The sequence below is a fragment of the Chionomys nivalis genome, chromosome 13, assembly GCF_950005125.1.
Source record: "Chionomys nivalis chromosome 13, mChiNiv1.1, whole genome shotgun sequence".
NCBI lineage: Eukaryota > Metazoa > Chordata > Mammalia > Rodentia > Cricetidae > Chionomys > Chionomys nivalis.
In genome coordinates, this window is record NC_080098.1 from 43,715,108 (window position 1) to 43,743,082 (window position 27,975).

Here is a 27,975-nt window from a genome sequence, read left to right on the forward strand (position 1 = left end):
GACAGTCCCTTGGGGGACTAACCTTGGGCTTCTGTCCAGCTGAAGCGGTGTTTGTGACACCGTACCTTGGTCTGTCACAAGGACTCTTCACAAAGCCAAACAAACAACCGAAGAAAGGATCCAAAGGGTTTGAGCACTCTGCGGGCCTCTTACCTCTCTCGCCTTCTTAACTAACCCAGATTATCACTTCCTTTGTGAGCGCCCCTTCTACCCTTTCTTATTTGTCCAGCGAACTTAGTGCCACAGTCTCATCTTCCAAATAAGGAGAGAAGGAGGGAAAGAGTTTAAATAAGTTCGTCTTTAAAGAAACCCCGTGTTTTCAGCCTTACAAATAAAATCTCTTCTGTAGCCCTGACTACGCTTTGAATTTCAGGTTGTTGGACTATCTGAAAGTTTGATGTTGGCTCATGTGTGCAGTGCTGTTGTAATTGAATGGACTGAACCGTTACAAATATTCTTATCCTTAGTAAACCTTGGTCAAACCTAACAAAGAAGGGGGGTGAGGGGAAGGAGATGGAAGGGAAGAAAAGGAAGGGAAAGAGGGAGAGAGGGGGAGGGAGGGAGGGAGGGAGGGAGGGAGGGAGGGAGGGAGGGATGAAGGAAAGAAGGGAGGGAGGGAAGAAGAAAGAGAGAGGGAGGAAAGAAAAAAGGAAAAGAAAAGAGGGAGGGAGGAAAAAGAAGGAAGTAAAGGAGGGAGGGAAGGAGAGGGAGGAAGGAAGGAAGAGTGAGTGGACACTCCTAAGGAAACATAGGCCAGTTGGGAAGATGGGGAATAGCTCAGTGAATAAAGTATGCAGGCTTATAGATGAAGTATCAATCGTCAGAACCCACATAAACTCTGAGTAGGCACAGCAGTTGGCCTGTAATTCCAACACTGAAGTTGAAAATGGGATCTGTGGAACAGGCTAGCTAAGTAAACTAGCCATATGGTCCATTTCTACATTCGACTGAGAGAATGAATAAGATGAACACTATCTAGGAAGATTCCTACGTCAACCTTACGTGCCCACATGTGTATGCACACATGTCCATATACATGCGACACACACGAACACAGGTGCATCATATGCCTCCCCCCCAAGGAAACCCAAGTGGCAGTGATTTTGTGTGGTCGTATTTGTTTTGGTATAAGTGGATGCGCACCTTCTTAGAGAGTCTCAGAAGCATTTCATGCCCCTCATGACCAGGACCTGGTGAGTCACTCCACCTTGTTACACCTCTGAATGTCAACAAGCTCGGGATTTCTGTGGGAACCTGCCTGACAGTCACCACGATCTTCCATCTGTCTTACAGGACTGCCAACCAGACTCCCCGAAATCATGCTGGTGGGATCCCAGTCCTTCTCGCCTGGAGGGCCCAATGGCATCATCCGGAGCCAGTCCTTTGCAGGTTTTAGCGGCCTGCAGGAAAGGCGATCCAGGCAAGTGCTAGGTGCTCGCTCCTTCTGGGAAGCAGCAAAAAGAGGCAGGTGCTGATGTGCATGCCTCACATGGTGCATGCGTGTGGTAGGTAATGTCCTCTTTGTGGAAAAGATAGCACACCCAGAATTAAGTGCTATCATTTTTAGCACTTAGAATTCTTTGTGCAAAGATGTCTTAGTGTTTAGGATAAGCTTAGCCATCAATATGTACACATACATAAATGGCTAGCTTATCCTAGCTATTTTGAGCAGTCATGTCCCCAAAAGGGAGGACATGACCGCTCCAAGACATTGCTGAGGGGAAGGTTTTTAATGTAGCTATGAGGAAGAGTACAGCCAGAGGCATCTGGAAGCATCCAGAGCTTACAGAGAAATTAGTTCAGTGAACGTGGCCAGCAGAGTAAACTGGGGCATGGGGCAGGCGTGTGGTGGAGGAGTGAGGGAGGGAAACCAAGAAAGGGGCTAAAAGAGGACCAAGAGAGCGCATGGCTGAAATGGTAGAGTTATATCAGAATCAAAAGCTGGGGGAAGGGAAGCTTGTGATGAGCTGGAGAAGCTTAGGGCTGGGAGCAGGAGAGAAGAAGCGGGATGCAGGCACGGACTCTGTAACAGGTACTTACCATGCTGAGAGAGCCTGGGGGTCAGCACGCATGTTGGTATGCTAACTGGTGCCACAGTTAAACATGGACCAGAGCATGTTAGACTCCCACTGCCTTACTCCCAACCCCCTTTCAAGCACACTTTCCTGTTTTGGAGACTGTACTTGGAATGAAATTATGCAGAGGATGGAGACCATGCCTCACAGAGGGACTCTGGGGAGCTGATATCATAAAGTTGGGCTTGGTAAATTGGGCCCTACTTTCCCTGGAATCTCCTCCTCTCATCAAACCCATAAAACCAAGGAAATACGAAGAGGGGATGGGTAACATGCAAGGAAACTCATCTTTGGTTTGGCTGAGGGACGATGCTCTCCCTTTCCAAGGGAGCTCCAGGTTTCAAGACAGATTCTGACTCAAAAAGATGAGTATGAAGAATGATAAAGGACAATACCCAAAAGTCAACTTCCCACTTTTAGACATGCGCACACACAGGCGCTAGCACCTGTACATACACTCACAGACACCACATACAAAAAACACAATTAAAAAATTAAAGAAAAATAAAATAAATAGTACTGCAAAGAGAGACCTAAGTACAAGCTCCTTGTGTTTTTGTTTAATGCCTTGGAAAATTAGCTGTTTGTCATGTTTTGGCACGTTACCCAAAAAGGTGTCACTCACATTCTACTGCGGTATAAGTTTGTATCTGATACAAAGATTTGTTTTCCCTTCGGTTGGATATGACTTCTACCTGTTCATTGTTTCCACCCGGAACCATTTATCCCCGGTCCCTATGAGCTAGACTACAAGAGTACCCTCAGAAAAGCACGTAGCCCAAAGCTAGGCTCTGCCTCCAGGGGGGCCTCTTCTCAGTGAAACTTTCTACAAACATCAAGAAATGAAAGGTAGCCAGCTGGAATCTGTTGCTGTCCAGGGCTGTGCTACCTTCCCCCAGGGTACTAGGACGGAGTCAAAGATTTAAAAGACATTTCCCTGGTGGGTCTTTGTGACATCCAGACTCATAGCCTCTTTTTTTCTCTTGCTTTAGGTGTAACTCCTTCATTGAAAATGCATCTGCTCTCAAGAAGCCTCAAGCCAAGCTGAAGAAAATGCACAATTTAGGGCACAAAAATAACAACACTCCTAAAGAGCCTCAGCCAAAGAGGGTGGAAGAGGTCTACAGGGCTCTGAAAAATGGACTTGAGTAAGAATAATGGACTGACGATGCCCGGTGGGGAAAGGAGACCTTTTTCCTTCCTGAAATAACCCTTTTCCTTCCTAAAAGCTAGTAGTCTTGGGAAATTAGTTCTGGAAACAGCCATGTGTGCTGCTACTGTTTTATTCTTTTGTTTGGTTTTGAGGCAGAGTCTCATGCCTCAGGCTGGCCTTGAACTCACTACATAGACAATAGCCTTGCAGTTCTGATCCCATCTCCACCTGTCCAGTGCTGGGATTGCAGAAGAGAGAAGTGCACCAGCATATTCTGCTGGGTGTTTCCTTCTTGTTCCATAATTGAGGCAGTTTTTAATAAGTCTCACAGATGGGAAACAGGTTGGGATTGCATGTCGTATCCATGACATTGAAGCAGGCTTGAGGCTTGACACAGTGGTGTTTTATAGCTAACTCCCTCCAGAGCTGGACTTCCCTTAGACGATGATGGATGTACATAGCTGAACTAGAAATTGCTATGGAAGGGTTCTGACCCTGATGTGGCTGATCACACCTGTAATTCTACCCTTCACTCGGAGGCGAAGTTAGGAGGATCATCTAAAGGTCAAAGTCAGTCTGGATGGCACAGTATACAACCTGGCTCAAACATACACACAGTCAAACACTCTGGAGCCTTCCTGAATGTGCTATAAGGACAGTTTGACCAGAAGAAAACTTGCCTAGCATTTGATAAGGCACTTGCAGTCCCTACTGGGTGACAAAACTGTGTCCCCCAAGTCCTGCCTAACTCATCGCTCACAGTTGACTTTTCATTTCTGGATTTTCATCCTCACAGTGGCAACTGCCCCCCCCCCCGCACCCGCACCGTCTCTCTTCCTCTCTTCAAACTAGACAAGATCAGCTGCAACTCCTAGTCTTTCCAAAATGTTCCCCAGTCACAGAGCAAAGTTTTGATTCCTTTTCAAGAGGAGAGAGGGGCAGGGTCTCACTCTGTAACCCTTGCTAGCCAGGGAGTTACTTGAAGTCCAGGCTGGCCTAGAATACATACTAATAGTCCTGCTTCAGTCTCCGGTGTACTGAGATTATAGGTGTGAGCCACCACCTGACTGACATTCCAATTCTTAAACCCCTCTTAGAAGGCAAAGGTCAGTAACAGCCCAGATCTCACCGAAAATGAGAGCTCACCACGATGTCTTACCTTTGCAGTGAGTACCTGGAGTTTCACCAGACGGAGCTGGACAAGTTGACCGCTCAGTTAAAAGATATGAAAAGAAACTCTCGCCTGGTAGGTCCCTCTGACCATGAGGATGCTAACACAGGGTGGAGGGTGGGAGTCTCTGCTCCTTGCTTACCAGAGGTGGGGAGGGGTGGGGAGGAGAGGAGCGCTTAAGGAAAACAGATACAAATAGCAAAGCTATTGCCTCTGAAAGTATGTTTTATGTTTTGGGAGGAAGAAGAGCTGAGCATGGTGACTCACACCTGTAAACCCAGCAAGAGGAAGGCTGAGGCGGGGAGATGGCCAGCCTGGGCTATAATATAGAGAGACCTCTGCGTGTTTATGTAGATATACTTCATAATCAAATAATGATAAAGATGCTTTTTGAAAACTTCCCTAAGTGGAGCTGGAGAGATGGCTCAGCAGTTAAGAGCACTGGCTGCTCTTCCAGAAGTCCTGAGTTCAATTCCCAGCATCCACATGGCAGCTCATGATGGGGTGTCCTCTTCTGGTGTACAGATAAACAAGCAGGCAAAGCACTCATATACATAAAATACATAAATAAGTCCTTAAAAGAAAACTCTAAGGAATACAACAAAATGAAATGTTGTTGTTTTTCAAGCATCTCCTTAATACATTCAGAATTCAGAAATAAGAACATTTATTTGCTTTCTCTTTAATCTGTAAATATAGATCAGTGTCCTGGTTTGCATCTTATTGCTGTGATAAACACCACAGCCAAATGCAGATTGCAGAAGAGTTTATTTCAGCGCACAAACTAAACTCCATCATAGAGAGGCCATGGGGGATTACTGCTCTACTGTCTTCCTCCTCGAGCCTTGCTCAGCCTGCTTTCTTACAGTACTCAGGACCACGTGTCCAGGGGTGGCACCACCCACAATGGGCTGGCCCCTCCCACACCAGTTATTAATTAAGAACACACCCCACAGACTTGCCTACATGCCAGCCTGATAGTATTTTTCTCCATTGGCATTCCCTCTCCTCAGAAGGCCCTGGCTTATGTCAAAAACTAGCCAGCTCAGCCACTGGCAGGGAAGGAAGGGGAGAAGTCACAAAGAGACGGGAGGGAAAGCGCCTCTGAGCCTCATTAGAATCCAGACTGGGTGGTGAATGTCCCCTATTCTGATGGATTGACAGGACTAATTTTGTTCCTTCCAAAGTGTGATTTATCACAGCTAACCCTTCAAGGCAGCACAAACTCAGGCAAGTCTGCATAGGCACCCCTGGCAGCTGTGTGAGAACATGTGTGTACCTTCCACTTGGCTGGCAGATAAGACTTTGTTGGGTTTTGTTTATGAACCCTTAAAGCTGCCGAGAGATTACAAGAACTGGGTGCAGCTGTAGAATCGCAGAGGTCAGACGTGGCTGACTCTGGAGGGTACTCCAAACAACCCAGAGTTTTACTCATTAAGAGTAAACCCCCCAAAATCCAGTAGAATTTAGTGGGGCTATGTAGAAATGTGAGCTGGATCATTTATTAAAGTGGACGACATTTCTGAGGACGCTGTGTTGTAACCAAGGGTTCCTCCTTTCATTTCAGGGTGTGCTGTATGACCTAGACAAGGTAGGCCATCCCGGGTTGTGGCTGAATGGTGAAACTCTGCACTTTGAGCAGATATCAGTAAGAGGCCCTTTGGGGGACAGTAAGCTTCCAGACAAAGAGTGATGCTCTTGTGTTGGGAAGGAAAATCCTTTTTTTGTTCTTTTTGCTCCATGAAGAGGAAGAACGAACATCAGGGTCCACAGAATCAAAGGGCATTCAACTCGCGGGAAAGCCAGGCTCCAGGCTGTGTGTTTGCTCTGCTTTCTGAGAATCTGGAATTTGTATTTAGAGGTCCTCACCATGTAGCCTTCAATAGTAGCTGCCATTTTTATCAACTATGAGACTTCCCTGATTGGAAAATGCTGCAATTGTTTTGTGCCACCAAAATATATATATATATATGTATATATATATATATATTCCACTATATAGTCCATATATAATATTTTTAAAAAATAAAAATAGAAAATAGAAAAAATTATTCCAGTTAACTCTAGTTATTTCTTTTCATGTAATATTTATTTCATGTAATATATATATATTTATTCTTATTGGCAAAATTCTTTCAGGCCCTTTAGTAGTGAGATTTTTGTGCCTTCCTTTTTAGTTGTTTACAATATCACTCTCCGTGCCATTCTATATACATAGCTTTATCTCAATTGCCAAATCATGTATACTCTCTGTGAAGATATTTTAAAGGGCAGTTAAATCAAATGTATGTTACAACAGTATTTATAACTCATAGGACTGGCATGAGCAGCTGTATCTGTGAGCCCAAACCGATGGCTATCTGCCACCATGGGCAAATAACAATTATAAAATGTACCCAGCTTCATACATAATTCAATATGCAAAAAAAAAACTCAGTTTAGAATGTACAAAAAATGACATTGCTCCACCAGAAATCGAATGGATTGGCCATTATACATGGGATGAGCATGATTAGATCAAGCTCATCTCTCATGGGAGTCAGTGTTTTGAAAAACATTTTCAAAATTAACATTCGAACAACCCTAAAATAGTGGCAAAGGTGGGAGAAAAGAGGAAGTAGTAAGGACTGCATTTCCGGCACTTGTGCAGAGGACATGCTAATGAAATCACTCTCGAAAGCCTAATCAATTGCACTGTGAATGGCTCACACCTTTTTTCAATCTTCTCCTTTTAATTCCAGCAAATTAAAACGATCGAAAGATACATGCGACGCCTGGAGTTTCACATTAGTAAGGTAAACAATGCTGCTGTTGTCTTTGCTTCTGTGTTTCTGCTCGCAGTTCCTGCCCAGCATAGGCCCACCCTGAGTCTAGCACGGGTCCAGTGAGCCTTTACCTAATAGATGCCTAAGCAGAATGTAGAAATGAAAGCCTTGGGGCTGAGACCTGGCTCAGTGGCTCAGAGCACTTGCTGCTCTTGCAGAGGACCTCGGTTCAGTTCCCAGCTCCCACATGGTGGCTCACAACCAATTGTAACTCCAGTCCTAGGGGAGCCAACACCTTCTTCTGACTTCCATGGGTACCAAGCATGAATGTGGTGCACAGACATACATGCAAGCAAAACACCCATTCACATAAAATATAAATAAATAAAATCCAAAAGAAAGAGAGGAATTAAGGGACGAAGGGTGGGAGGAAGGGAGGAAGATGGGGAGAAAGAAGAATGTGAAGACCGATTGGTCATTGCTGTTGGGACTGCACTTTGATGAATCTGAGCAACTTAATTTCAGTTTCTCTGCTATTGATCCATGACTTCACAAAAATTGTTTTCAGTAAATAACCTCATTTTTAATTTTTAAATACTTAATCATGGGGCTAGAGAGATATCTCAGTGGTTAAGAGCACACTCTGCTCTTGCAGAGTTCAATTCCCAACACCTGCTTCCCTTGGCTCGCAACCACCTATAACTCCAGCTCGAGAGGATCTGATGTCCTCTTCTGGCTTCCAAGGGCACCTGCACTTAAGTATACATACCCACACATGGATACACACAGTATGTAGGCACATAATTAAAAATAAAATAATCGTTTTTGTAAAGGCTGTCTCCAGACCTATGGAAGTGGGTCTGTGGTTAAAAGTACTTGCTATGCAATTACTCAGTCGTGAGGACCAGAGTTTGGAACCCAGCACCCATGCCACAAGCTAGGTATCCCCCAAAAGACAGGAAGTTGGCTGGGGCTTGCTGGCCTTCAGTTTAGCTGAGAAAACCGGAGCTACACATTCAGGAAGAAACCCCTCCAACCTCAAAGGGATAGCTTGAGAGTGATAGAAGAAAGCAGCTAGCGCCATCTGCTGGCTCCTTCTGCACACACACACACACACACGCACGCACGCACGCACGCACGTAAACTATCAACTCCAAGATTGTAGGAATCACCTGTTGGCAATGCTTCTTAAAGTGATAATTGCTTTGTGTAGTACAAGTTTTCTTCTTGATGGGAAACCAGGAGCTCTCCCAATGCATATTCACATGCAGAGGGCTCCTGTCCTTATTGTCTAACTCTGCAGTCCAGCACAGACCTACAGATTTATCCCCCCTTCTCTGTGCCCCATCCCTCTCTTTATCCCCCCTTCCTTCCTTCCTTCCTTCCTTCCTTCCTTCCTTCCTTCCTTCCTTCCTTCCTTCCTTCCTTCCTTCCTTCCTTGAGACAGGACCTCAATGGCCTGGAACTCACAACCTCCTACATCAGCCTCCCAAGTGCTGGGATTATAGGCAGGTGCCACTATGCCCAGCTACCTGAGTCAGTGTAAACAATCCCGGTGGTAGCCTCAAAGACATGAAAAGGCCTTTTCAGTTTATGTCATTTAGAAAAAAGATCGAGCAAAATCTGCTTTGAAAAGAATAAACAAGCAAAATGTGTCACACAGTGCTGAAAGTAAGTGACTGGTCTAAAGGAATCACCTTGGCAAGACTCTGCTTCTTGAGAACAGCAATACAGTGTGTCTTTAAGGGCATGGCAATGGCCTGTGGGACTTCTCTCAAGCATGACGGTTATTGATCTCTTTCCTGTTCGGGTTCTGGCAGGTAGACGAGCTGTATGAAGCCTATTGTATCCAACGGCGCCTCCAAGATGGTGCCAGCAAAATGAAGCAAGCATTTGCGGCATCCCCTGCCAGCAAGGCTGCCCGAGAGAGTCTGTCCGAGATCAACCGCAGCTACAAGGAGTACACAGAGGTAAACCCTGTCGTCTCTTCCCGTGACTGTGTCTGACCTGTTAGTCACTGCCAGGAAAAGGCGAACTGCAGCACACAAACCCATGCCATACTCTAGAAGATAGACACAAATGCAGCCAGACCTGCAGGCACAGGCCTGTAATCCCAGCTACTCGGGAAGCTGAGGCAGGGGAATGGCAAGTTCAAGGCTAATGTGGGCTACAGAGGGAGTTCAAAGCCAGGCTGGGCAGTTCAGTGAGACCATGGCTCAAAAGGACAAAAAAGAAAAAAAGCTGGGGAAGTCGGTCAGTGGTAGAGCATTTACCTGGCAGACATGAAGCTCCTCCCCTAGTAGAGCAGAGAAAAAACTGTAAGCAAGCAAGACAATGGTGGAATTGTCTAAACCAAGCCATGACACTTAACATCCCATCATTTGAATTCATTTCCCAATGCTGTAGTGTGCCTTAAAGGAAGAGTTGACACAGGTTAAGATGTCTAGCCCACGTAGCTTTGTTTTTGTTGTTGTTATTGTTTGTTTGTTTGTTGTTGATATGTATATAAGAAATTTTTATCCAAGATAAAGAACCATGAACAGAAATGTGTCTTCCTGCTTTCTGATGGTCCCTGGGGTCCAAGCACTGAACAGGGAGGCTTTCACCCCTCTAGGGCCTCTGGAAGAACAGCCTGTGCTCTTAACCACGGAACCATCTCTCTAGCCCTGTGACCTGCATTTTGAGCACACCAAAATTACAAGATCCTACAACAGCCCTAATAAGCACTACAGTTTCAAAGCAGTGAAAATCACAAAGGGTTTTTATCACACCTGCAATCGCACGGCTCAGAGCGCTTTCACGTGTGTAGCCATCAGTTGTTAACCTAGTGGCCCTGGGTTCTTGAGAGAGTAGTAGCAGTTCATGCGGTCACTACTGAAATGCCCTGTGCTTGGAGCTGCAGCCTGGAGGGTGGCGGATCTAACTCCATCTCCTGTGCTCTTTGCAGAACATGTGCACCATTGAGGCGGAGCTGGAGAGTCTTCTGGGAGAATTCTCCATCAAGATGAAAGGTAATCTCTCCTCGTTTAGAGAGACAGAGGTGCTGACTCCACAGAGCTTCCTGAGAAGCCATGCCATTTGTGTTTTCCTTGCAGAGACATAAGGTCACACTCAGCCCTCTCACTCGTGGTGGTATTCTGATGAGTCTCTTCTTGACTCTTACCTTCACATTTAGAAACGGTGTTCATTATAGGACTGTGTCAAACAGGCAGAAAAACCGAGTGAGCTAAACAGCAAACCTTCACAACCCATCCCTCAGAGTCAGTAATCACCAAGACTTTGCCACGTTTTCTTTTCCCTCTGATGAGCTAGAAAACTCCAGAGGAGTGAAACCCAAATGTGTCAGCCTGTGCCTGTACACTTCAGTGACGAGTTCTGAAGGAATAGGGCCATCTTCTTATGCAACCGCAGAGCCACGTCCTGTTGTCCCATCGTCACATCTAACAGAATTAACAAGCCTTTGTCATTAACCTAGTTCGCCTGCACACTGCCCCGGCTGTCTCAGAAATGCTGCCTACAGTTGCTTCGCTTCAGTCAGGACCCACGCAAGGCCCGTGTGTTATAATTAGCTGTCAGACAGATTCTCCCAATCTAAAAACCCCTGTCCTACATTCGAGACTTGCCTGTTGGCGTCTCTATTTATCTACTTCGGATATTCCTTTTCTATGTAATTCAGGCTGGTCTCAAGCCCAAGGTGATCCTCCTGCTGCAGCCTGCTCAGCGCTGGGGTTATAGGTCTATATCACTCTACCTGATTTACTGTCGCATAAATCATTTCATTTGTTCCTTCCCTCCCAGGGTCCTGAGAGTCTGTGATGTTTAGTACAGAATGTTCTGCTCTAGAGGCATCGTTGGTTTAGACTACAGCATCTTCCGCATAAAAAGGAAGCCTGGGTTCAGAAAAGAGAGCACCACCTAGATATGGTCACACTTACATCACAGTGTCCACAGTGGCCACAGGGCTGGGGGTCAGCTCCATCCCAGTCAGTCCTTTTCTCTCCCACGTTTTTGGCCCATTGGACTGCAGTTGAGCGGACGGGGCCCCTGCGGTCCTTTCTCTCAGTGTGGTTGCTTGTTTAACAGTTTGATCCCTGATTGCTAATGAGGATAATGACCATACCTACTTTCTGGAAAAAGGAGAGTAAAGAGGGGAGACTCTTTCAAAGGGGCTCAGGGTGGGGCTAGAGATGGCACAGTAGTTAAGAACATCAGTTCTTGAAGAGGACCTGGGTTTGATGCCCGTGCCTACATGACAGCTTACATCCACTGGTAACACCAGTTCCAGAGGATCTGGTGCCCTCTTCTGACCTCCTAGGGCAGCAGGCAAACATGTGGTGAGTTCATGCACCTTCCCATGCCGGGCATCTGCACCTTTCCAACTCTGTGGGCCCATTTGCTTCCACCTGGGTCTCCATCAGAGTCAGTGGTTCAAAACCACTCTGGACCCACCCTTCCTCTCAGCAGTTCAGAATCTGTACAGGCAGTATGGGGTTCTAAAGGTCTTTCAATTTCTAGATGATTCTGTCAGGAGCCTGGTTCCTTGTGGACTAGCATGCAGAGTGAAGTTACTTTGTCACTGTTAACACAAGGACTGCCCATGTCCTGTTTCTGACATTCACTGATATCGAATGCTTCCATTTCTGATGAGAAGGATAATTTCTTCTGTTTCATATGTGGGAGCTGGTGGCCAAGAGACATTAGATGACTTCTCACAGGTCACACAGTAAGCTGATATCAGACTTGAAACTGAATTTGGGGTCCTGGCTCCTATGTTACTTTCCTCATCTCTGTGACAAAAAGCAGCTCTGGGGAGAAAGGGTTTACCATAGTTATGGTTTGTCATGGCAGGGAGGGTGTTAAAGAGCTCATGGCTGTGGGGCCTGCAGCTGAGGCTCCTCGAGTTTCCTAGGAGCAAGCAGAGAAAGGACTGATGCTCAGCGCACCTCCCTTTTGTTGCTGTGATTCAGTGCAAACCCAAGACTGCAGGATGTGGCCACCCACATTCAGGGTGGGTCTTACCTTCTAAATCAACTGACCCTGGAAACACCCTCACGGATAGACCAAAGGGTTATGCTTTGCTCATTCTTAGGCCTCTTCCTTCCTTCCTTTCCTGCTTGCTTGACAGGGTCTCATGTAATATTTGCTACACAGCCAAGGCTGACCTTGAACTCTTGATTTTCTTACCATTCCCTACCCACTAATTGCTAGGGTTCTAGTCATCCATCACCAAACCCAGCCTTCCAGGCATTTTTTTTTTATTCAAGCAATTTGACCGTGGAAATTAACCATCTCAGCTGCCAGTACATGGCCACCTTAATGCCACATTATGAAGAAGTTTTAGCAATTGGGCAGACACAACCGTTGCTCAAATGCTGATTTTTTTGTTCCCTAAAGAAGGGATCCTCTTCACCCTAAAACAGAAACCCAAAAGGTCTGGTAGGGGAAAGGGACTACCCACTATCCATGTGATCTAAATCTGGAGGTAGTAGAGATGATATTGAGATTCTGCCATTGGTAGAAATATCCTGGCCATCAGCTGTGAACTGTGAGCCAGCAGATGCTGGAACTGTCTGCTCTGCTCTCTCTCTTTGTCCGCTTTTCTCATCTGCCTCTTTGGTTGCCCTAATCTCACCCCCACTTTCTTAATGTAAAAAACTCAGAAACTGTATCTCTCTCTCTCTCTTCCTCTCTCTCTCTCTTCCTCTCTCTCTCTCTCTCCCTCCCCCCCTCTCTCTCTCACACACACACACACACACACACACACACATACACATGCGCGCACGCATCATCCTCTTCTCCTCCACAAAAGAAGACCTCGCTGCTGTCAGGACATCCTAGATTCCCATGAGCCACTCCTGTCCGTTGCCTTTGATTATGATGAACCCCCAGCCCCTACCCCCCCATATCAAAAACTGGCCCCTTGCATCACATTCTCAGATCTGACAACCCCTGACTTCCTCCTGACACACCCTCCCACACTTCCCCTTTGCTCAACCCCACAACTAGCTACAACATGAAGGGTGGTTGTCCTGCTGATGGTGATAAAGACACAGGGGCAAGAGCTACTGAACTAGGCACACCTGCCTTTGCCTCCTCGCTGCTGGGGTGGGGAGGGGGCCCTCTGAGTCTCACATCCTCACTCAGTGGGCATATATGGACCATTGAGCCAGTCAAATTGCTAGAGTGCTGTAGAAGCCTGAGCCCGTGAGGGAGGGGGTGCTGCTGAGGACCAAGGCAGGAGGATCTGAGCACAAAGCCACCTTGGGCAGCATAGTGAAGTATCTCAAAAAAAAAAAAAAAAAGAGCCGGGCGATGGTGGCGCATGCCTTTAATCCCAGCACTCGGGAGGCAGAGACAGGCGGATCTCTGTGAGTTCAAGACCAGCCTGGTCTACAGAGCTAGTTCCAGGACAGGCTCCAAAGCCACAGAGAAACCCTGTCTCGAAAAACCAAAAAAAAAGAAAAAAAAAGAAAGAAAATTAAGTCACGTTTGGTGGTTCATGCCTGTAATCTCAGCACTCAGTAATCTAGGAGCAGCGAGGTCTTTTTTTGTGGAGGAGAAGAGTACGGTGCGTGTGTGTGTTTGTGTGTATGCAAGAGAGAGAGAGGGAGGCAGGGCAAACCTGGGCTTCAGAGTAAGACACAGTCTCAAAAAAAAATTTTTTTAAAGAGGTTTCCACTGAGGGGAGGCTTGGTGGGCTGGGAGTGAAGGGAGCTTCCTAAAGTAACCTTGGACTTAGAACAGATAAACTGAAAGCTCTCCCAGAAGGTGGGGAAGCTGCCCAGAGTTGACGGGGGAGTGCCGTGGCCTACATGCTCTGTAGACCTGCTGTGGGAAAGCTCCGGGGCCAGATTCTGAAAACTCCTGAATGCCCAACTGAGAACTTGATTCAGGACCACGAACCAGGAAGGAAGCTGAGAATTGCAGCCTCTTACAGAAAACTGGTTTCTTCTCGGTTATTACCTCACCGAAAATGAGTTCCAGGAGTACACATGTCCAGAGGTCAGCTAGACACCGTGGCTTGTAGGGCAAGGCCAGCCTCTGGTGAGCTAGGAACCTGCCTGTAGAGCAGGAAGGTCTGTGTTAAGACACGCAACTGTTACATACTTGGCAATTTGCCTTAAGTAGGAGGTAACACTCTTTGGAAGGCCGTGGCAGAACTGGGAAACAATGGAGAACTTCCATGACAAAACCTTGTCAAAGCAGAGGAAGTTAGTGGCACAGGGAGGGAGGGTGGGTAACTGTGTAGCTGTGTGGCTATACAGCTGCGTGACTGTATGACTATGTGGCTGTATCGCTGTGTGACTGTATGACTATGTGGCTGTATCGCTGTGTGACTGTATGACTATGTGGCTGTATAACTGCGTGGCTGTATCGCTGCATGGATGTATAGTTCTGTGGCTGTATTGCTGCGTGGCACTATAGCTATGTGGCTGTATACTCGGCAACTTTCCTCCACTGTGATAAACTCTCTGAAAGGGGAAAGGATTCACTGTGGCTTACAGTTTGGGAGAATTCAATCCACTGTGGGAGAGGGAGCCATGGTAGCTAGAAGGTCTTGCAGCTGAGACAAGGGTTTGTACATCCAAGTAGATCAGGAAGTCATGTAGGGGCTAGAAGCAAGCAGAGCTATAAACCTCAAGACCCACCCTCCAGTGTGTGGTTCCCTTCAGTTAGGACCCAACTCTTGAAGACTCCAGAACCTCTCAAAACAGAGCTACCAGCTGGTGACTGAATGTTCCAGCATGAGCCCGGGACATTTCATATTCATACAGTCATGCTGGGACAGCACCCATCCCTCCACTCAGGCTGTGCAAGAGCTGCTCCACCAGTAACCCAGGAGCAAGTGTGAAGATTGAGAAGATGGAAGACCCATGCAAATACACAAGTCCCCTCTTCCTGGCCTCCCGGGCATGCCGTTAGAGGGAACCCAGGGATGGCTTCTGAGTGGCCATAATAAAAACTTCTTAGCTGGCAGCTGAGAAAACATTGAGCTTTCTACAGCTGTAGAAATGCCAGCGGAGCCTCAGGCCAGAGTTGAAAGAACCCTGCCAGGCCCCAAAGACAGGCTGTTGCTGCCACTGCCCCAGCTAGGTGCTCATTCTGTAGCCTGGACCATTGGTACCGCCACCTGGGGGCCTTTGAGAAGCATCCCTGGGACCGGGTCCTCCCGACTGCTGCCCCTCTGCTGTTATCACTGTCACCAGATGGGGTAGACACCCTACAAGGAATGTCACCAGAGGGTGGTAGACGCCTTACAAGGAATGCCAGGAAAATGCTTTCATTACATGGGCAGTGAGGCCCAAAATCCATCACCACCACAGCCTTCTCTCTCATGAAGGTCTTCACATACGACATTTCTGGTAATTTTGAGAAGGGAATGTTAAAAAGACTCTTCCCCCCCCCTCGCCTTCTCTAGCATGGTACATGGTCCGCTTCTTTTAAGCGGTGCCCCTATTGTCAGTGCGACCATAAACAGGCAACAGATTACCTCCAAACTAATCATCTGTAGGTTTTTCAAAGGATCAGTTGGGTTTTGTTAGAATTAGCACATCAGACTTTGGATTCATAAGAGCCAGCCAGCAATGCTTTCTTTCAGATGCGTTTTGTCGGGGGATGGGGAGGGCTAAATGCTCCAGAAAATAGCTTCCTCCAATCCTGCTTTTATTACAGCGAGTCCTCCTAAGTGGCTCGTTAGCTTCTAATTGTTTGTGAGGGCTTGTCCTAGATGAATGGGCTCGCCAAATGAAAGGTTTGCCAAGTTGGTGAACTGCTGCCATCTACTGACAAATGGTGGTAAAACGTGGGTCCATTTTGAGGCTTCCCTGGACTTACAGATCTTATTCATAACCACGCCCATAGGTCAAGAGGAAGCAGATTCATTCATTCCAGATTTTCACAGCCTATTAGTTGAGCCATTCATTAAAGGTAAAACACACAGTGTGGCGTCATCTTTGTTATGTTCCAGGAGTAAAATGTGGTTTACTAGAAACACAACCCAGGGCAGGGAAGACAGCATGGAGAGAGCATCAGGACCTGAGTCTGGAGCGCAGAATCCACATAGAAAGCTGGGCATAGTGTCGTGCGCTAGGGTGTGGGGGAGCAGAGATAGTTGAGACAGGTAGGTAGGATAGGTCCCTGTGTTTTCTGGCCAGCCGATCTAACCAAACAGCAACCTCATTAAGAGATCCTGTCTTACAAAATAAAGAGGATAAAACAATCGAGAAAAACAGTATCAGTATCAGCGTCAAACTCTGGCCTCCCCATAACCTGGCACACGTGTGCAAATGCGTACATGCACAAGCACTTATAAATACAAGAAACAACCTTCCAGGGCTCAAAGGCTATAAATGAAAAACATCTGTGCCAAATTTTTCACTGGAATTTTTGTCCTAAAATTTTTTCCTGAGAAAATTCTAATGTATATAAATATTTTCACCCTTCCGCGGTAGTCTTTCGGTAAATAGCTATAAAAAGGAGAAAAGGGTGACCAAAGCTGGGACTCCCGAGCTGCCCCAAGACGATGACCAACTCTTCTGACAAGATGCTGTTGCTGCTGAACCAGATTGCTGCATAGCAGACCTCAAGGGGAGAAGGTCATTTCAAAATGACTTACAGCGGGCACGGGGAAAGGAAAGCCACCTTGTGCTAGCTAGTTCTGTGTCAGCTTGACACAGGTAGAGTCATCTGGAAGGAGGGACCTCAAGTGAGAAAAGGCGATCAGCATTTTCTTAATTAATGATTGATGTGGGAGGGCCCAGGCTATTGTGGGTGGGGCCATCCCTGGCTGGTAATGGGGCCATCCTGGGTGCTATAAGAAATCAGACAGAGCAGCCATAGGGAGCAAGCCAGTAAGCAGCACCTCCCCAGGGCCTCTGCACCAGCTGTTTACCCCAAGTTCCTGCACTGATTTCTTTCAGTGACATGGAAACATAAGCTGAATAAACCCTTTCCTCCCCAGGTTGTTTTGTTTGGTGGTGTTTGTCACAACATTGATAACCCTAATTAAGACACACCTCTTCTGTTGAGGTTGCAAGCTGTTGGTGATTGGTTGGTTGGTTGGTTGGTTGGATTGTTTTCTTTTTTACTTTATTGATTTTTATTTTATGTGCATTGGTGTTTTGCCTGCATGTGTATCTGTGTGAGCGTGTCAGATCCTGGAGTTAGAGACAGTTGGGACCGACCATGTAGATGCTGGGAATTGAACCTAGGTCCTCTGGAAGAGCCATCAGTGCTCACAACCACTGAGCCATCTCTCCAGCCCCTTGGTTTGTTTCCTTAATCACCAGTTTTGTGTACATTATAGTCTATTTCTAGCAATTTCATAACCATAAACAGTGGCATCGTTATGCTGTATAAAAAGGATGAGAAAACCAGAACAATGAGTGTGTTCAGTCAAGTTATGGGTGTAGGGGACAAGGACAAGGGCTCCTAAGGGAAATATTTAGTGTCACAGAGGCGAACAGAAGGGAAAACAAGAGGCCGGTTTATTTTCATGGGAATATTTTGGTCAGTAAAAGAATAGATCTTTCTGGTCCTGTTGCCCTGATCCTGAAATCTGCCCAAGGTACACAGAATTCTAACTACCCAGCATCCTCCCCAGTCCTAGCAATCCCCCCCCCCCAGCCACCCTGTCAAGGAACATCCCTCCAGCTTTGATGGATGGAGTAACTCTACATCCCCTGCAAAGGCTGCTTGCTTAAGGTGGTCCCAAATCTGTTATCTGAATCTTCTCCAGTTTCACCTATTACTTGAGTTTTTAACCATTGACAAGTTGGACCTCTAAAGGAGGGACGTGTGTTCTGTGACTCACAGCACCATCTCTTGCTTACAGGTCTGGCTGGTTTTGCTCGCCTCTGTCCTGGAGATCAATATGAAGTAAGTAACTTGTCGGTCTAGATGTTGACATTGGGGCTTGAAGGTCAGGGGTTGTCTATAGTTTTGTTTTTTTGTTGCTGCTGCTGCTGCCTCTACTGTTTTGGTACCAAGAACTGAACCTAGGATCTTGTGCTTGCTAAACTAGTGCTCTACCCATTGAGCTGCATCTTTAGTCAATGTTTTACTTTTTGACTAAAATTTGTGTGTGTGTGTCTGTCTGTCTGTCTGTCTGTTTGTCTGGGTGTGGACAGGAGTACAGGTCCTGCAGAGACCAGAGCTTGAGTTGCAGGCAGTTGTGAGCTGCCTGGTGCGGGTGCTAGGAACTGAGCTCAGGTCCTCTGCAAAAGCAGCATGTGCTCTTAATAGCTGAGCCATTTCTCCACGCCTACCTTTTGGTTTTGAAACAGCATTTCGTAAAGTTGCTCAGGCTAGCCTTGAATTTGAAATCCTCCTGCCTCAGGTAGGATGTCAGGTACATACTACCAGGCCTGGGCCCAGTTATTATTGATTAATTTATCTTTAACACTTTGAGCCAGTGAGGAAGTTTGGAGGGTATCTAAGAACTCCCACATACAGAACATGACTGCTCCATTTACCCCGTTACCATGTGGATGCTACTTTGTTCACTGCAACCACTACCCCTCATTGCTAAGTTCTCCCAGCAATCCTTAACGCCTAGAAACTTAGCATTACCTCTTCAGCAAATGCCATCTGATAGTCTATGTTCATAGTCTCCCAAGTACCCCAAAATTTTACACTGCATTGGTTTTTCTTCCTGATTCAAGATCTAATCTAGGATCATGGCTGATTCAAAGTTTTAGGACTGTAAAAGGGAAACAGCTACCAGACATGTCCAGCTCATGGCCTATGAACTGCCTGCAGCCAAGAATAGGAACATGGGCCTGACACAAAATCATAAACATCAGACATTAGGAGATAATTTGTATGTGTGTGGAAATTTTTGCTAACTCAGTTTCACAGTTCTTGAGTGTGAACTTTGTGTGTGGCAATATCATCTGACCATGTCCAAAGGTTGGACATGACCAATACCTGACTATAGAGTTTTCTTTATAAAAGCATACTTATAAACAACACAGTAGCTCATACCTGAAGAGATTGTCAGCCTGAGATAGCCTGAACCTTGCCAGGAGGTGGTGGTGCATGCTTTTAATCTCAGCACTTGGGAGACAGAGGCAGGTGGATCTCTGTGAGTTCTAAGCCAATCCAGTCTACAAAGAGAGTTCCAGAAGAGCCAGGTCTACACTGAGAAACCCTATCTCAAAAAACCAAGAGAGAAAGAGAGAGAGGCTGACACCCATAATAAGACTATGTCTCAAAAACAAAGCAACCAAAACCTTTGTGAAACAGAGAGGGGTTTTGTCTTCTTCAGAAGAGCATGCACACAGTACTTTCGTCATCTCCTTGCAAAGGCTCTGAGGTCATTCACAACAGCTTCCCTTCTCTGCTGGGAAGGTTTCAGCCTTTACCATTGTCACCTCCCTCACTCAGCAGAAGAAAGCTCTTTTTCTCCCTTCTGGATGCAGATAGAATTGGAGATGGTTCTTGTCTCTCTAAAAGAGCTGACGTCAGCAAGGAGCTCTGATGGCTGAGATGGTGATGCAGGATAGACAAAGACAAGTTTCACACAAGTGAGCAGACTAACACGGGGCTATGAGCTCTTTTAACAGGTTTCTCTGTTATAGTCCTAGCTGTCCTGGAACTCACTCTGTAGGCCAGGCTGGCCTTCAACTCAGAGATCCGCCTGCCTCTGCCTCTGCCTCTCCCTCTGCCTCTGCCTCTGCCTCTCCCTCTGCCTCTGCCTCTCCCTCTGCCTCTGCCTCTGCCTCTGCCTCCCAAGTGCTACTAATAAAGGCATTCTCCAACAACACCTGACCTCTTTTTAAAATACCTATGTAGATTTATTTTTGTTTTATGTGTATGAATGCTTGCCTGCATGTATGTCTGTATACCACGTGTGTGCCTGGTGCCTGCAGAGACCAGAGGAGGGTGTTGGATCCCCTGGAACTGAAATTAAGGTAGTTATAAGCAATAATGTGGGTTCTGGGAACCAAACCTCAAGAGAAGCGAGTGCTCTTAGTCACTGAGTCGATTCTCCAGCTGCTGCTATGCTCTTTTACTAAAGAAACTTCCACACCCTCAGCTACAGAAGCAGAATGTCTCCTTGACTAGGCCAGATGTGCTGACAATATGCCTATAACAAATAGCCAGCCACTCAAGAATCAGACAGGGACTGGAGAGATGACTCAGCAACTAAGAGCACAGTCAGGAGGTCCTGAGTTCAATTCCCAGCAACCACGTGGTGTCTCACAACCATCTGTAATGAGATCTGGTGCCCTTTTCTGGCCTGCAGGCATACATGCAGGCAGAACACCGTATACATAATTAATAAATAAATGTTTAAGAAAAAAAAAAGTCAGACACAGGTAGAGTTCTGAGTTTGGAGGCCAGCCTGATCTACTTAGTGAGTTCCAGGCTAACCAGAGCGACATAGTGAGACCCTATTTCAAGTATATAAACAAATCAATTAAACCTCCTCCAGACCCTCATGGGCCCCACTGAGAACCCAGGCTTGGGGTGGGAAGAGGAATGAAGGGCAGGTGCCTATTTCCTGGCCCTTGGTTCTTGGCCACTGGGAGAGAAAGTGGAGTGTGGTGGAACATGAGGCTGCCTAACTAATGTCTTCACCCCAGATTTTCATGAAGTATGGCCGGCAAAGGTGGAAACTGAAGGGCAAAATAGAAGTGAATGGCAAGCAGAGCTGGGATGGAGAAGAAACAGTCTTCTTGCCCCTCATAGTCGGGCTCATTTCCATCAAGGTACCGTGGCTTCGCTGCCTTTTGTTGTTTTTCCTGATGATCCCTGGGTGGGGACCCTCCATCCCACCCCTAGGCTTCTGTCTGTGCAAAGCCTCTTAGACTTGAACGTCTCTCAAAGACAGGAGACAAAGTACCTGTAACAAGGTAACACTTTACAGATACCTGTGTTTCTGAAATAAGGAATTCATTGACTGCCGGGAAAATGAAAACACTCTTCCTCCTTTTCTCCTCTCATCTCCTCTACCAGGTCACAGAACTCAAAGGACTGGCGACTCACATCCTGGTAGGCAGTGTGACCTGCGAGACCAAAGAGCTGTTTGCAGCCCGACCCCAGGTGGTGGCTGTTGACATCAATGACCTTGGTACCATCAAGCTGAACCTGGAAATCACCTGGTAGTAAGTTCCTTTTTTCATGTTCATCTTAGAAAAGCAGGTGCGGACAGCTAAAGCTGTTCAGGGCTAGTGTGTAAACCATGGTGTCAGCACGGAGCAGTGGCCACACCCAAACTGCTACACCTTCTGTTTTTTTGTATTTTCTGACAGCCTAGTCTGAGCCATCCAAACCAGCCCTGTTCCCACTGGTCTGAGTTGAGAAGCCATCTTCCACCATCCGGTGATGATAGGTGATTTTAACAGATATGCTGACCTGAGAACTTATTGTTTTACAGTCCCTTTGATGTGGAGGACACAACCCCGTCATCAGGCCCTGGGAACAAGACCGCTGCTCTCCAGAGGAGGATGTCCATGTACAGCCAGGGCACCCCAGAGACTCCTACCTTCAAAGACCACTCCTTCTTCGTAAGTTCAGTGTGATTTCTGGCGTAGAACTGATAAGGTTGGGGAGTTCTGGTAGAATGTCTCACAGCAGAGACTTTCAAGAATAGGAGAGAGATGCCTTAGCAGTTAAAGTGCTTGCTATACAAGCGTGAGGGCTAGAGTTTGGATCACCAAATCATACAGAGATGCCGGGTGGGTGTGATGGCCCAACTATAATTCCAGCCTGGAAAAGATGCTATGGAAATGTCCAGAACAGGCTGGTTTGTGATACCAGCCTTATTGTAGAGCGGGTTTGATTGAGAGAACCCGCCTTGGGGAATAAGGTGAGACGTAATCAAGAAAGATTCCTGATAGCAACCTTGGAACTCCTCACCTGTGCATGTAAACATGCACATACATCAGTACACGCATGTACGCCACACATAAACACATGGAAAGAGGGAAAGTAATTCCTACAGGTCATCCTAATTGCGCGGTGACCACGGAACTCACGTTCTGAGACATACTGGCCCCGAGTCCAGGGCTGACTTCCTCTGCCTGTCTCTCCCTCACTCTACTTCCCCTTTGGCTGGGAAATGGCATGTAGGTTTCTCCAAGCATTCTTTGACATTAATCTTCTCACGTGTACACGAATGACACCTGCTTGACGTCATCAGGCCCTGCTAACTACCAAGGGAAACCCAGTAACCTGCTTCTTTCCACTAACTTCCCCATCTCGCCCTGACTTCTGAAGAGATGGTTGCGGCTGTCTGTCTTGAGTGCCTTGCGAGACACTTTCTTTGCCACGCTGCACCACAACCACTCTGTCGGTGACCTGCCTTCCCTCAGCCTGAACCCCAAGGCCCTGCTAGAATTCTATGTGAGTGCGGGCTGCCCGGAGTGGTGTGCTTGACTTCAGGGAGCCTGTGCATGCGGCCCAGCATGACTCTTGGGCCTTATCTGTCTTGCTTGCTGGGTGATAACTGTCCTGTCCTTGGGGTGGGAAGCATGGTCGTGCATGCAACTCTGTCAGTCGCCTTTCTTTCCAACAATTCCTGGTTTTATGCTGTGATTTTTCTGTATGGTAACAAGACTCTCACTTTTAAAAACAAACAATCGTATTGGGGCTGGCGGTGTAGCTCGGTTCGTAGAGTGCTTGAGTCCAGGATTCTAAACGCAGCACCACATGACCAGGTGTGGTGGTCACCTATAATCCCAGCACTCAGACAGTAGAGGCAGGGAGGTTAGGAATTGAGCACCAGAGGCTGAGTTCCTATGAGGGCGGGAAAAATTGTTATTTCCAAAGGTAACTGGTTTACCACTCGCATCAGATTTCCAAAAGCCGGCACTCAAGAACTAGAAAAGGTTTAAGCCAACTTCATCATAACTGCTTCTGTGTAGCTGTCTGTCTGTCTTCAGTTGTCTGTCATAACTGTTTCTGTGTAGTTGTCTGTCTGTCTTCAGTTGTCTGTCATAACTGCTTCTGTGTAGCTGTCTGTCTGTCTTCAGTTGTCTGTCATAACTGCTTCTGTGTAGCTGGCTGTCTTCAGTTGGTGCAGTCTTTGTTCATTCCATCCTGCTCTAGTAAAGGAAACCCTGGAATTCATAAAAACTTAATAGGTAATCTATTTTATGAATTACATATTATTTTTAAGAGAATGTATGGACAGGTACACATACCTATGAAGAATATTTTGCTCTTTGTCTGAAGAATCAATGTCACGTTTAATTATTCTGGGAGGAGATTAAAGGACTTCTGGCTAATAAGAGTAACAACTGCATCTAGTTCATTGAACTAAAAATGAAGGTGAAAAGGACAACATACATGCTCATGGAGTTTCAGAGGAGAATAGAAAGGACCATTTGGGAAATGTGTAAAAGTAACACTAAAAATCAATAGGCTGATACACTTGTACACACAACTACAGATATGATAGATATTCGTGCCCGTGTGATATTCCTGGGAGGGCTACTGGAATGTTGGAGTTACTTGGCACTTGTGACAAACACCTGACAAGCAGCAACTTAAGGCAGGAAGGGTTTGTCTGGACCCACAGTGTAAGGGTATATGGTGGAGAAGGCATGGCGGCAGGCACATGATACAGCTGATCGCACTGTGTTAGCAGTCAGGACACAGATAAAAGATAAACACTGATGCTCAACTCAATCTCTCCTCTTATTCTATCTATGCAGCGTTGCCACCCACATTCAGGGTGGGTCATCCCCACCTCAATCAAACCTTTCTGGAAACATTCTCAGAGGCATAGCCAAAGGAATGTTTCAACAGTGATTCTAGTTTACTCCAGTTAACAATGATGACCAGCCATCGTGTAAGAGTTGGTAGAAGCTGAACAGCATAGTTTAAACAAGATTAGAAAACTCCAGGTCACTTACTGAAGCATTTGGGAAAATACAAAGCTCCTTGAGGCAACTATTTACATCTGTCCACAGCCCACTACACCATCTAATGCATTTCTCCCTCTCCACTCTGCCCCTTTTGCATGTTCCACAGCTCTTCAAATGTCCCACATTCTTTCCAGAACTCCTATGTCTCTTTCTCCTGTCTCTGCCTCACCAGTCTATGACTGGGTTCTAGAACCATCTTTTCCCTCGCTAGGACCTTGATCTCTTAACATTCTTCCCAATGCGTCTTTTGTCAACCAAAGTAAAAATCAATCTAGTCAGGAGCTAAGAAGGAGTTCTGTGTCTCTGCCTATGAGGACTATGCTGCCTGGAGCCCGGTGTGCAAGATGTTAGGAGACGGTAGCTGTTTGTGGTTCTGACTTCAAGGAGGGCTACATCTGCACTTCGAGAATTGTGATTGGTGCCATGACAGCCAAACTGTTTCGAGGGAGTGAGCAGTCTTGGGAAGCATGGGGAATAGTTTTGCAGTTACATAGCCTAGTGAATTTCCTTCAGCACAGTGTGGGTAGTTTGCAAGGTCATGAAGTAGATGGTGGATATGGAGAGTTTGGCTGCACGCAAATCCTGCCTCTTTGAGAGCCCCGAGGCCATAGTATTCCACTTTGGTTTCCTTCCTGCGGGGTGCCTGCTGGAAGGTGTGTGTGAGCAGGGCGTCTGAACTTAGTACAACTCAGTATTTGCCACTTAAATAAGTGCAGATTGCCCTTGGCTACTGAGCGCTATGCTAGAGCCAGCAGCTTCCTTTCCCACCTTGATGCAGCTAAGTGGTGTGTGCACAGAAGTCTAGGCGAGGCTGCACAGGCCCTCATGAAGAACACAAGCATTCATAAAGAGCCTAAAGCGTTTTCAGAGAAGGCCCAGCACTCAGGACTTTGATCCTTCGTCCATATGTTCTACAAACCTTCCCTTTTCCCTTTACTAGAGATGTAAGGACGTAACAGACCTTGAAAGTAGAAAGAGGAACTCGGATTTGAGAGGTGGAAGAAGTGTCCAGGAGCCGCTGCCTCTACGGGCTCCGAGAAGGACAGCTGCCGTCTTGCTTACATTAGTTCACTCATTGCTGTTGTTCACTGGGATCATTCCTGGCATGACTGTGCAAATTTTTTACTTTACATGCAATTAAAACAGACATTAGCTTAACACTGACTACATATAGCTATCCTTGAGTATCTATAGGGAATTGATACTAGGACCCCATAAGACTCCCAAATCCATAAAGGCTCAAGGCCCTTACGTCAAAGGAGTGATCACATAGACCCACCGTATACCCCCCTGTACTTCAGATCCTCTCCTTATGAGCTAACCTATGACTCCAAATCAGTGTAACTGATGGGGAAAGACTTATCCTACTGTACTGAGTAACGGCAAGGAAAGATCTATACGTGTTCCAAATATTTCCCATCCATGGTTGTTTGATTCTGCAGGCTTAGAATCGATGGATACAGAGAGGAGTAGCTGCTCTTTAAAAGCCCAGTCTAAAGGACCAATGAGGTGCTCCATGGGCAAAAGTCTTTTGCCATACAAGGCTGACAACCTTAGATCAGTCACTGGAGAAATAATGAGGGAACTAACTCCACAGAGTTGTCCTTTAGCCTCCACATGTGTGCCTTCTCTCTGTCTCTCTCTCTCTCACACACACACACACATACACACACTTTCTCTCTCTCACACACACACACTGTACACACACAAAAATAATAAATAGAACGATGGATCGTGCTATTCATAGTGATGACTGTCGAGTACTGTGAGATCCTGCGATTTATAAAAACAAACAGCATCCCCACTCACCCTCAAAGTACATTTGAAAAATGTCAAACCTAAGAATAGCACCATGAACTTTCACCTAGATCCAACAATGGAAACAGTTTTTAATGGCTTGTTTTCCCTTTCCTTTGCCTGTATACACACACACACACACACAATCAAATAAATTGCTAATGTTACAGAGTTTCCTTCTTAATTACCTCCTCTCTTGTCTGGAGATGAATCGTGCTGTATCGTTTTCCACAGTCAAATCTGCCAGATGACATCTTTGAAAATGGAAAGGCAGAAGAGGAGAAAAGGCCACTGTCCCTCAGCTTTAGTGACCTGCAAGACGGAGACTGTGTCTTCACCTCCAGCTCAGCCACCTCACCCTCCAGTTCACACTCAACCCATCCAGAGATCACCATCACCCCTGCCGAGCTCACCCATGGCAGCCTGTCCTCACAGAATGAGGGCACAGAGGACAGCAGCTCCTCATCTTCCAGGAATTCCCTGGGTGAGGACCATGAGCCAAAGACCCCTGCAAAAAGTGAGGTGGTAGAGCCCCGGAAGCCCAGTGTGGCTGCAGGGTCCGGCGCAAAGAACCTGTTCCTGGAAAATAGTGTTGCTGAGGCCCTCCTGCAGGAATCAGATGAGGCTTCTGAGCTCAAGCCCGTGGAGCTGGACACATTTGAAGGAAACATCACCAAGCAACTAGTGAAAAGGCTCACCTCAGCCGAGGGGCCCATAGCCACGGAGAAGCTTTTCTTTGAAGGCTCTGTTGGTAGCGAGTCTGAGGCTGGCCGGTCCTTTCTCGACGGCAGCCTGGAAGATGCTTTCAATGGACTCTTTCTCGCATTAGACCCACACAAGGAGAAGTACAAAGAGTTCCGGGATCTGAACCAGGAAGTCACACACTTGGATGATGTCCTCAAAGTAAGTACTTTACTGGAAAATCTGATTCAGTTTGGGAAAAGTCATTCTAAACCAATGTTGTATTTAAGATAGCAAATCTTATCCTGTCCCAAGACATAAGTGGAGGCAATTTGTTTAATTCCACTCACACCTATCCATTTTTATTTTCCTGACAACAAATAATCTAGCTAAAATGATTAAGAATTGGTTTAAGAACTCCAAAGAAGGTCTAGGAATGGCTAAGGCCAAGGGATCTGGACCAACAGGTCATTCTTTAGAGTCAGGTTCCTGAGAGGACGGACCTGGAAATGAGAGGATAAAGAAGACAGGAAAAGTTGGAGTCAGGCAGTCTTATGTCAAGCAAATTTATTAAGTACAGCGTTTTATATATGATTTTCAGTGAAAAAAAACATGGGACAAGAGTAGGCAGAAAACGGCAATACAATGAGACAAAGTCAACAGGAAGCTATTCAAGCAATGTTCCATGCAGGATAGCTCAAGTCCGTCACAGACTGATCACACACAGCCTCGGGACTGATAACCATAGCCCTTTAGCAAGGATATGTAGGGTTCTCAGGATATGAAGTCACAGGTCCTCCCAAGGCCCAGGTCCCAGGCCATCATTGCCTTACCAGACACATTCCTCATCTTAGACAGGGAACTGTATTTCTTCTCCATACATCAGGGCCTCAGAGAAAGTCTTGGATCAGCCTGTCCCCCAACAACAAAGAGTTTGCCATGAAAACGGGGGACCCAAGTTCCCACCCCAAAACCCACATGGAAACAGCTAAGCAGGGCTTGAAATCCCAGCGATCCCAGAAGCAGGTGGACCCCTGTAGTTTGCCAACCAGCCAGTCTAGACTACTCAGTGAGCTCCATGACAGACAGAGACCCTGACTCACAACAAGATGGCACCTCAAAAACAATCCTAGAGGCTGACCTCTGGCCTACACATGCACACCCTCATGCGTGTGTGCTTATATCCTCCACTGCTCCCACAGGTGTATCAAGTCTAAATGTAAAATACTGGTGCTTGCTCAACGTGGTCTCAAAGATGCCACCAGTTAGGGTCTTTCTAGGGGTACAAGGGATGCTAGGGAAGTTAGCCCCACAGTGTGGAGCATCCTCTCTTCTCACAGTGCCCCTTGTTGAGGGCAGTCCCTTTTGAACTTGACCCAGATCAGCCAGCTGAGATCTCGAAGGTATCAGTAGCAAGTCACCTTTGCTCATATAACAGGAGCTGGGGAGCCACAAA

The 27,975-nt window shown here is 46.6% G+C and overlaps 1 protein-coding gene across 3 annotated transcripts in view; it reads left to right on the forward strand.

The window, feature by feature from the left end:
* Ripor2 (RHO family interacting cell polarization regulator 2) overlaps nt 1-27,975 on the forward strand; it is a 111,370-nt gene that overhangs the window by 56,977 nt on the left and 26,418 nt on the right. For 2 of the 3 annotated variants that reach the window (XM_057787474.1, XM_057787475.1), the window contains exons 2-13: nt 1,294-1,420; nt 3,068-3,223; nt 4,396-4,474; nt 5,967-5,990; nt 7,141-7,194; nt 8,985-9,134; nt 10,112-10,175; nt 17,999-18,042; nt 20,754-20,879; nt 21,127-21,275; nt 21,548-21,677; nt 26,073-26,741. In XM_057787474.1, coding sequence (XP_057643457.1) covers nt 1,294-1,420; nt 3,068-3,223; nt 4,396-4,474; nt 5,967-5,990; nt 7,141-7,194; nt 8,985-9,134; nt 10,112-10,175; nt 17,999-18,042; nt 20,754-20,879; nt 21,127-21,275; nt 21,548-21,677; nt 26,073-26,741 — 1,772 coding nt within the window. Of the gene's footprint in view, nt 1-1,293; nt 1,421-3,067; nt 3,224-4,395; nt 4,475-5,966; nt 5,991-7,140; nt 7,195-8,984; nt 9,135-10,111; nt 10,176-17,998; nt 18,043-20,753; nt 20,880-21,126; nt 21,276-21,547; nt 21,678-22,389; nt 22,516-26,072; nt 26,742-27,975 lie in introns of all 3 variants that reach the window. The other variant, XM_057787473.1, reaches the window with a different exon arrangement.